Source organism: Helianthus annuus, chromosome 13 (assembly GCF_002127325.2).
Source record: "Helianthus annuus cultivar XRQ/B chromosome 13, HanXRQr2.0-SUNRISE, whole genome shotgun sequence".
Taxonomy (NCBI): Eukaryota; Viridiplantae; Streptophyta; class Magnoliopsida; order Asterales; family Asteraceae; genus Helianthus; species Helianthus annuus.
In genome coordinates, this window is record NC_035445.2 from 34,050,579 (window position 1) to 34,060,206 (window position 9,628).

The window sequence follows — 9,628 nt, forward strand, 5'->3', positions numbered from 1 at the left end:
TACCTAAAAAAATCTAAAAAACACCCAAAAAAATTTTTTTTTATTTTTTTACTATTTTTTATATAAAAATCGCTACTTTTAGTATCCAAAAAAAATTTTTTTTTTTAAATTTTTTTTTTTTAAAGAAATTTTTTTTGGCTACTAAAAGTAGCGATTTGAACATAAAAAATAGTAAAAAAAAAAATTAGATTTTTTTTTTAGATTTTTTAGGTTTTTTGGGGGTTTAGTTTTTAGCATTTTAGCTTGAGGGGGGGGGGGTTTAGGTTTTTGGGGGGGGCGGTTAGGTTTTTTTTAGGTTTTTTGAGGGTTTTAGTTTTTAGCATTTAGCTTGGGAGGGGGGGGGGGTTTAGGTTTTTGGGGGGTGAGGGGTGGGGGTTAGGTTTTTTTTAGGGTTTTTTTAGGTTTTTTTTAGCTATTTTAGGTTGTGTTCACATTGATTCTCGCGGTTCTCGCAATAAGGTGGTTCTCGCATGAACCTTACCCTACATATATATATGTGTGTGTGTGTGTGTGTGTGTGTTGTATGTATATGTGTGTGTGAGGAGAGGAGGCACGGCAAAAACGTCCTAGGGAAGACGGTGACGATAGCGACGAGGCTAGGGGTGGTGTTCTGAGGTGGCATCTCTCGTTGACGCACCGGGGACGAGCCTCATAGCGTATAGCCTCACAAAACTCAATTAATGTTTTTGAGAAAATCTATGATTCTGTGCCAATTATTCATTGTTCTTTTTCTTGAGACATGAATTTGGAATCAAATTGTTTTAAATAACTTTTAACCGCAATTGAAGTATGGTGGAGTGGTTAGGGAAAAAGTTGGTGTTATTTGTGACCTAGGTTCGACTCTCACTCTTCCCTTTATTTTCTACGGCATTCAGGTGAAGGGCAAATACTGGTGCCGGCGGTTCGTCTTAGATGGGAGGAGAGGTTTTACTGATTATTCCACAGTCGTGTCTTCGAGCGGGTGGAAGTTGGGTTTCCGCGCATCTGGGAGAGCCAAGGGGCTGGCGGTGATCGAGTAGTCGATCTTGGCAACAACGGCCGGTGTCACGATGGTTGGCATGTCGTTCCTTGCCGTTCAATAAAATCACTTTTAACAAGTAGGTTACACCAATTAACATTAGTTGCAGGAATCCGGTCGATATTGAAAAGGCTTATTGCAGTATCGATACGATATCGGCACTCGATGTGGAAACCAAAAGAGAACCTTAAAAATAAAGTCATAATAAGAAGCCCAAAATGATGTAAACACATAGTTTACATCGATCGAAAACAATAATAACAAATATAAGTAATCGTTTTGATAGTATTGATATAAACGTTGTTCGGTCGGTATTGGTGTGTTAGTTTGTTACCTACAATTCCAACAATCGGTATCAACAAACACAATTTATTTAAAGTATAAGTGTGCGACTAAAACTTAAAAAAAACTAAAGCAAAGCACAAATAGACAAAAAAAAAGAAAAACAAAAATAAACAATGTTCTCATAAAAAAACAAATTATAACATGATTATAATTTGTAAGGACAAAATGTGTAAAAAGTGAGAAATTCATGTGACCATTCTCATTCTTATTATCATTATCATTATCATTATCATAAATAATAATTATCAACTTTTGTATTGACTTTTTTTTTGTATTTATGTATTTTTGTATACCTTTACACTTGAATTTTTGTATTGACATTTAAAACACCTTAACTTTCTAAAGATTTTATAATCGACTTTTATGTGTGGGTATAAATTCAAGTTGATTTACGTTTCGATGTAAAATTTTCTGGAAATGAGTCGGATCAAATATAATACGTTTTTGTACTTATTTTATTTTAGGTTTTCAGTTTGTCTACGTTTTGACGTAAACTTTTTACGGAACGACATAGCAATGCGCGGGACAATTTACTAGGTTAAGCTATGGTATATAGTACATGGTAAACCATAGTTTATAGCCCTAATTAAATTGTGATCCTACAAGTTTTTAATGATTATCGCATGTCGTAATAGGACTTTTGGTTCATTAGAATTTATTTGGATTTAAAGATTTTTAAAAACACATACCAAAGTTGTAAACATAATCTACAACTACTTTAATAAACCAAATTAGTGATTTTATTACACAGAAGAACCAATCATGTTAAAACTATGTTCAGCGATTGCATTTACCATATTAGTGTGCATTATAGAACACTAGTGGTTGTTCGTTAGACCGCCCGTACTGGGGCGTTTTTTTTTTTTTAAATTGCAAAATCACGCTCCAAAACGCCTAAACCCCCATTACGTGGGGCGTTTTTGGGCGTTATTTTTGAAAAAAATTGTTGCCGGCGTGATTATTAAAACGCTTGTGTGATGTTGACCAACCAATCAAAAGCCACAACAGCTAGTTAACGGCTATAATATTTTTTTAACCTTTTTCCTTATATATATATACAAACACAATCAAATCTCACTCATTTTCAACCAAAACTCTCAAAAACTCTCTAAAAAAATACCACCATTTTATAAAAAATGGATTCTCCTAGTTCTTTATCCATGATAAATTTTTACTACAACGAGTATTTTGCGGATGGCGATGGTTCGACCGATGAGGAGCTTGAGCAAGAGGCGGTTACGAGTGCATGTCAACTAGCGGTGAGATATGTCAAGCATTCTCGTCGGCCCCAAGCAGAAAAAAATAAAAGAGGCTATGTTGAACGAGACCGACGCGCGGCACACGATCGTTTGATGAAAGACTATTTTGACGAGGCGCCGACATTTTCAAACGAATTTTTTAGGCGTCGTTTCCGAATGAGTAAGCGGTTGTTTCTACGCATAGTCGACGACTTGGAAGCCAACTACGATTATTTTAAACAAAAACTGGATGCGAGAGGGGCACTTGGATTTACCGGTATCCAAAAGTGTACGTCGGCATTACGAATCCTTGCTTATGGTAACACTACCGACATCAACGACGAGTATCTAAAAATGGCGGAGAAAACAACACGAGATAGCTTGGAACATTTTTGTCGCGGTACAATTCTTATACTTTACTTTTATTTTTATTTTTTTAAACGACGAGTATGCTTAGAATTTTTTTTTTTTGAATCTTATGTTTGTCTATATTTTTTATAAAGGTATAATTGATGTGTACGGTGCGCGTTATCTTAGAACGCCTACATGGGAGGACCTTCAAAAGATCTATGAGGTACATAATGCCGAGCATGGTTTGCCTGGTATGATCGGGAGCATAGATTGCATGCATTGGCGTTGGGATAACTGCCCGACTGCATGGCGAGGCCAACACACACGTGGTGACCAAAAAGGACCCACTATTATTCTTCAGGCGGTTGCTTCACAAGACCTTTGGGTTTGGTCGGCTTACTTTGGCATGGTCGGGTCATGCAATGATATCAATGTTTTTGAACAATCGCCGTTGTTAGAGGAGTGGATTTTTGGCAAAGCTCCAAAAGCGTCGTTTTACGCAAATGGAAACTACTACCCTCATGGATATTATTTGAGCGACGGAATTTATCCTAGGTATTCGATTTTCGTGAAGACGTTTAGTGATCCTATTGATGACAAAAGAGCATACTTTAAAAAGCTTCAAGAGTCTTCACGAAAAGACACTGAGAGATGTTTTGGGGTTCTTAAACAACGCTGGCAATACTTGAGAAATCCTTGTCGTGCATGGAGCAAGCAAAAAAATGAGAGATGCTATGTACGCTTGTATAATCATGCACAACATCATTTTGGAAGACGAAGGAAAGGCGATATGCCAGAATTATATGCCAGAAGCCGTTCAAGAGGAGCATCCACAGGCGTCAATGGAAGAAAGAGTGAATAACGCGCGAGAGTTGCGTTACGAACCGTACCATTCCCAGTTAATGGTTGATTTGGTACACCACGCTTGGTCGGTTCGGTATGTACCACCTGAGGGAGAGGAAGAAACGGAGGACGAGGAAGACGAAGTTGGCGAGGGTGAAGAAAGCGAAGACGAAAACTAGTGTTTTTTTTAATTTAATCGGATGTTTTTTTTTATTTCTAGTATTGTATTTTTTTTTAATTTAATGAAGTATTTAAGTTTAAAAAAAATGGGAAATGCTTGAATGGGGGGTTATTGGCATAATGCCCCACTACGCCACTTTTGCTATAATGCCCCATTGCTCACTAGGACGCCACGTGTCGGATAATGCCCCATGATGGGGGCATTATAACCCACTACCACTACACATGGTCTTAGAGAACATCAATAAAAACCTTGATGTTTTAGTTTTCATAGGGATCAGGCAGCGTTGATGGGATTTCTTACTAGCAACTATTGCGAATCATAATTCTTTAATTGCACGCTTACACTATTTCTGATAATCAAGGATTGTTGTTTACCGCCAGTGGTGAAATATATTGATGGTGTATGAGTTAATTCAATAGAATGGGTCTAGAAGAGAACAAATGATACGGCTGGGAAGATTGTGAACATTAAGCCATAATATATCCTAGCAAAATAGCATAAGTCTATTTAAAGGAAGAACTAGTTTTGTCCAACAATACCTTTCTATAGAGATGTACAGACCAGGCTTTTCTCAAAAACGGTTCAGGTATGGTCAAGAAAGTAAAAAATTGGGTATTGCAATAACGATTTCGGTATGTAACCGGGTTTTTGAAGAGATTTTCTCAAAACCGGTTCAGGTATGGTCAAGAAAGTAAAAAAATGGGTATTGCAATAACGATTTGGGTCTTGATGAGTCGTGGTTCATGATCCACTCGAGATGATGGATATGTATTGGTGAATTTGAGGTGATGATGATCACATTGATCCTGATGATTTATACCGTAAGTTTTTTGTTGTATAAAACAGATTTTTTGATGGAAATTGTCCTTCAAAATCACTAATTAGTTCTTTGTAAATGTTCATAGCCGATCAATCAAAGTTCTATACACTTAAGGTTTATCATGGAGGTGAGTTTTCAGATTATCCAAGAAGGGAGTATCTAAATAGTAAGATAACATATCTTGATAATCTTAATATCGAAGGATTGAATTTTGATGTGTTGGACCAAATTATGAAAGAAATTGCATATGATATTGATAATAGAAGTTAGGCTCAGGGACGCAATGTGTAGCGCTTCTGCAAGACAGGGGACTTAACAGGCAAAATTTTGAAAATAGGGACTCAGCATGACACTAGACCCTTTCTTCAGGGATGCAAATTGAAGTTTACTCAAAAAGAATTTTAAGCATGAAATCAGGTATATCAATTGTTTGATTCATATGCTTGAAAATAATAATATATTTTTATTAAAAAAACTGTATGTATGCTTTATTTTGTCAATATCTCAATTGGTTCGGTTTATTAGAGTGATCCCACAGTATAATTTATAAACCAAACCGTAATACATAATTTTTCAAACCGTAAACCAAATTGTGTTAGTCTTAACTCTTAACCAAACCGGTCATTTAGCTCGGTAAAGATGCTTTGCTATCTCTCTAATCTCAAATGTTCGGTTAAGAACTTGACCTGGTTTTAAAAGTATATTAATTTAGTGGACCCGGTTAATTATCCGGGTTTAAATCAAAATGAATTTGGTGGACCCGTTAGTTATTCGGGCCTTATCTTTTTCAAACACACTACCCCAAAATAAAGAGTAAATTGTTATTTTAGTCCCTAAAGTTTAACCCAAATTGTCACTTTAGTCCAAAGAATCTTTTTCTCCTCTGGATCCTTGCCTTTTCCAATTGTTAGTTCTCTAAATATAGTTTGATATTTGCCATCTTCATCCAAATCTTTTTTATCTTCACTTTTTTTTTTTACTTTTTATATAAAAGATGACAATATAATTTTTATATGTGTGTATATATAGTTATATACACACACGAAACCTTTCTAAGTTAAAAAAATAAAACAAAATATATTAATATATATATATATATATAGAGGCCAGTTAACGTACATTACGACTTAACGTACATCACATACGACAGGTAATTACACACGCTCATTTCAAAATCACGCACGTTATAAACTAAAAAAACCCAAATCACGCATGTTGGAAAACATTAATCACGCATGATGAAAACATTAATCACGCACATTATACATATAATCACACACGTTGTCGTACGTGATGTATGTTAAGCCGTAAGTGTTTTACACTTTTCATATATATATATATATATGTATATATATATATAAATATATATATATATAGGAAGGTTCAAATGAGAAGAATTTTTTTGTAAGAAGAAAAAAAAAAGAAGTTTCAACCAATAAGAATGTTTCATTTTACTTCATTTAATGATTGCATTTAATTTTAATATAAGAGTATATTGGTAAACTTACATAAATCATTAGTTTGTATTCTTCCCCTTTAATAACTAACTAAATTAAATTTGTAACTCCTTTTCAAAATATATACTTTTTCCAAATAAAAAACAACTTAATTTAAAGTTTAGAATAAATTACTAGTTTTGTAGGATAAATTACGAGTTGTGTACGATATATTTCGAGATGTGTAGGAAAAATTTCGACTGTGTAGAATAAATTCTATAATGTGTAGGGTATATGTAGGAAAATTTTGATATGTGTAGGTTTTGTAGATTATATGTAAGATAATTAATGATTAGTTGACTAATTAATTAAAGAGAGAAAAATTAATAATATGAGTTATAAATGAAATAATATTTTACTAATATGTCATTTCTTCTTTTTCTTCTCACATTAAATTTCTTCTCAAATAGTATTTTAATGATTATATATATATATAAATAGTGTCGAGATCAGGAGAAAACGCCTAAAAGTGTGAGAACGGTGAGAACGCATCCTGGCCCAACACGTGGCGCGGGATATGATCAGGGATGAGATGTTTTTTTGTCTTTTCAATCTTATTTTATTTTCCCAACGCGCTATAACATTTTCTGGCGTCTAAGATTATTTTGGCGTTAGTTGTACTCATTAAACTTTTTGGCGTTGAATTAATTGTTTTTTTTTGTCACATAGATAATTTTTTTGCGTTATAGCGTTTTCTGGTCTTTTTTTTTGGTGTTTGTGGCGTTGTATAACAATTCACTACTAGTCATTAATATTTTCATAAGATTACAATAAGACGAAATGTTTTTTATGGCGTTTAATCAATTTTTCTGGCGTTTAATACATTGACAAGGTGCTTTGCCAGCACCCGTTCTCACAGTTTTCAAACTACTAGCGTTTTGGTGTTTGTAGTTTTTGGCGTTTTATATAATAATGTATTTTATTTGAAGAGAATTAGATAACAAAACAACAGATAATTTGATAACAAAATAATATAAAGTGAAAAAGAAAAAAAATTAAAAATGATAATCTAATTTCTCCTCCGAATCTTCACTGTCATCAGCCTCTTCTTCTTGAATTTGTTTTTGGCGTTTTGAACCTTTGAATACCTTAGCTAGTGATGAAACAATGGCTAACCGGGCAGGGTTAACTCACTGGTCTCGTCAAGAAGGGTTAATCCCTTCCTCTAGAGGATCGCTGGCTGGATCACCGGTGGGTTGATCTCCTGCACAAGGAAACAAACCGTGACTCGTAACAAGGAGGATGGGGTGGGGGGTGCTCCTTGTTACCACTCTCTGGCGTGAGAATCAGTAATTTGCTTGGGAAGCAAAGTAAGATAGTGGTAGTAGTGAGAGAGTTGTGAAGAGATACCTCAAACCTGGTTTGGGGTTGGTATTTATAGCCGAGGAGTGAAGGAGGAGGTGGATGGATAGACTGACGGCATGCTGCACCTTTGCAGGTGTGTCAGGCATGTCGGCCAGGGAGACGACGCCACGTCAGTCTGTCGCTTACGTAGACCTGACAGGTGACTGCCATTGGTTCTACTTGCACTGTGGTGTCAGTCCCACTTATTGAGCGTATAGGATGCGGTGCGAGCCGCATCGCTACATCTGATTGTTATCGCGTCTCTTGCTTGTGATCAAGAAATACGCGAGATGCGGTGCTGGCCGCATCGTCGCCTGTGGTGACTGTTGCTGTTATCCAGCTTCCTTATATTGATAGAAGTGTTCACTAGACGCGGTGCGAGGCCGCATCGCTGTGAATACTTCCGTTTTCATACACCAGATGTGATGCTATGTCGAATCACTCTACCGTTCTCATGTTCCAGGTAAGTCATCCTTCATCACTAGACAGATTGGATTCAACCCTTGTGTCGACGCGTTCTCGCATGGGCACAAGTAGGTTGTTGGCTAGTGGGGGTTTTGATAAGGGTAATGGTCACTCGCGGTCGATGCTGACGCGAGATCTGGGACCATACCCCTTCAGCTAAATACCAACTTTTCTACATAAACTCCGTCTTTTTTAGACGAAGCTTCTTAGTGGCATCCTGTTTTTTGGTGTGATATTCTTGTTTGTAGGCATGTCATTGAAGATCAACTCTTGCTTGATGCTATTTATAATAATGGAGTCCAAAATAGCATTTTACACTTGTGTTGATCCCTTTATGTCATGCCTATATTCATCAAGAACAAAGCTCACATGATGACATATCATTGTTATCAGTCTCTTTTTCTTGAATATTTGTCCATCCCATTCAGCAAAAGATTATAGAGATAACCCCCTCAGAGAAGAATCCATTCAGTGAAAGCTTTGCCATCTGTGATTATTTTAACTAAACTTTTTGCCGTTTTAAAGTGAGTGGTTTCTAAAGAACATGGCGTTTGTTTTCTAGGTGTGATCAATTCATTGTGTAGACCCCTCTCTTATAGGAGTTTTTTGGTGCGTAGTTTAGGCATGATTTTTTTATTGTAATAAATGATAGTAATAAAGTAACCGTCTTTTCAGTTACTGTTTGTATTTACTGTTTTGATCATTTGTTGGCGTTTTGAATTTGAGTGGTAAAAGACCCTTTTACCCTTAATGAAACGCGTCCCACATAATAAAATTGATGTTATTTACGAAAACGTCACCGCGCAATCTAGTCCATGGATTGTTTTGATCTGACGATCCATAAGCGTTCTCACCGTTCTCACACTTTCCTCCATTTTCTCTAAATCCCGGCCCTATATATATATAGGGTAAGGTTCATGCGAGAACCGCGAGAACCAATGTGAACACAACCTAAAATAGCTAAAAAATCCTAAAAAAAAAACTAACCCCCACCCCACCCCCCCCCCCAAAAAAAAAAAAACCTAACCCCCCCCCCCCAAGCTAAATGCTAAAAACTAAAACCCCCAAAAACCTAAAAAATCCTAACCCCCCCCCAAGCTAAAATGCTAAAAACTAAACCCCCAAAAAACCTAAAAAAATCAAAAAAAAAATTAATATTTTTTATGTTAAAATCGCTACTTTTAGTAGCCAAAAAGGGTGTTCCTAACGGATCTTTGTCATATATATATATATATATATATATATATATATATATATATATATATATATATATTTAAATTACAAAAACTAAAATCAGATTCCTATATATATAATATAACTAGCTTATAAACCCGTGTATTACACGGTCAACTATCAAAAAAAAATAGATTGACTATTATAATAATTTATAGGTGCTATAAACCCATGTATCATATAGGTCGGACATCGAAAAGAATGTAAATCATAAACTTCTATATAATCTTGATAACACGGTTAAAAAGTCATAATATTATAATTTTAGACATTCATATTCATGAATTTTAT

General features: G+C 35.4%; 1 protein-coding gene across 1 annotated transcript; it reads left to right on the forward strand.

The window, feature by feature from the left end:
- The first annotated feature begins 2,859 nt into the window (after positions 1-2,859).
- On the forward strand, positions 2,860-3,814 carry LOC118485736. Its single transcript, XM_035982162.1, has 2 exons — positions 2,860-3,001; positions 3,105-3,814. Exons 1-2 carry the CDS (start codon positions 2,956-2,958, stop codon positions 3,812-3,814), a joined length of 756 nt encoding a protein of 251 aa, XP_035838055.1. The 5' UTR covers positions 2,860-2,955.
- Positions 3,815-9,628: the final 5,814 nt, after the last annotated feature.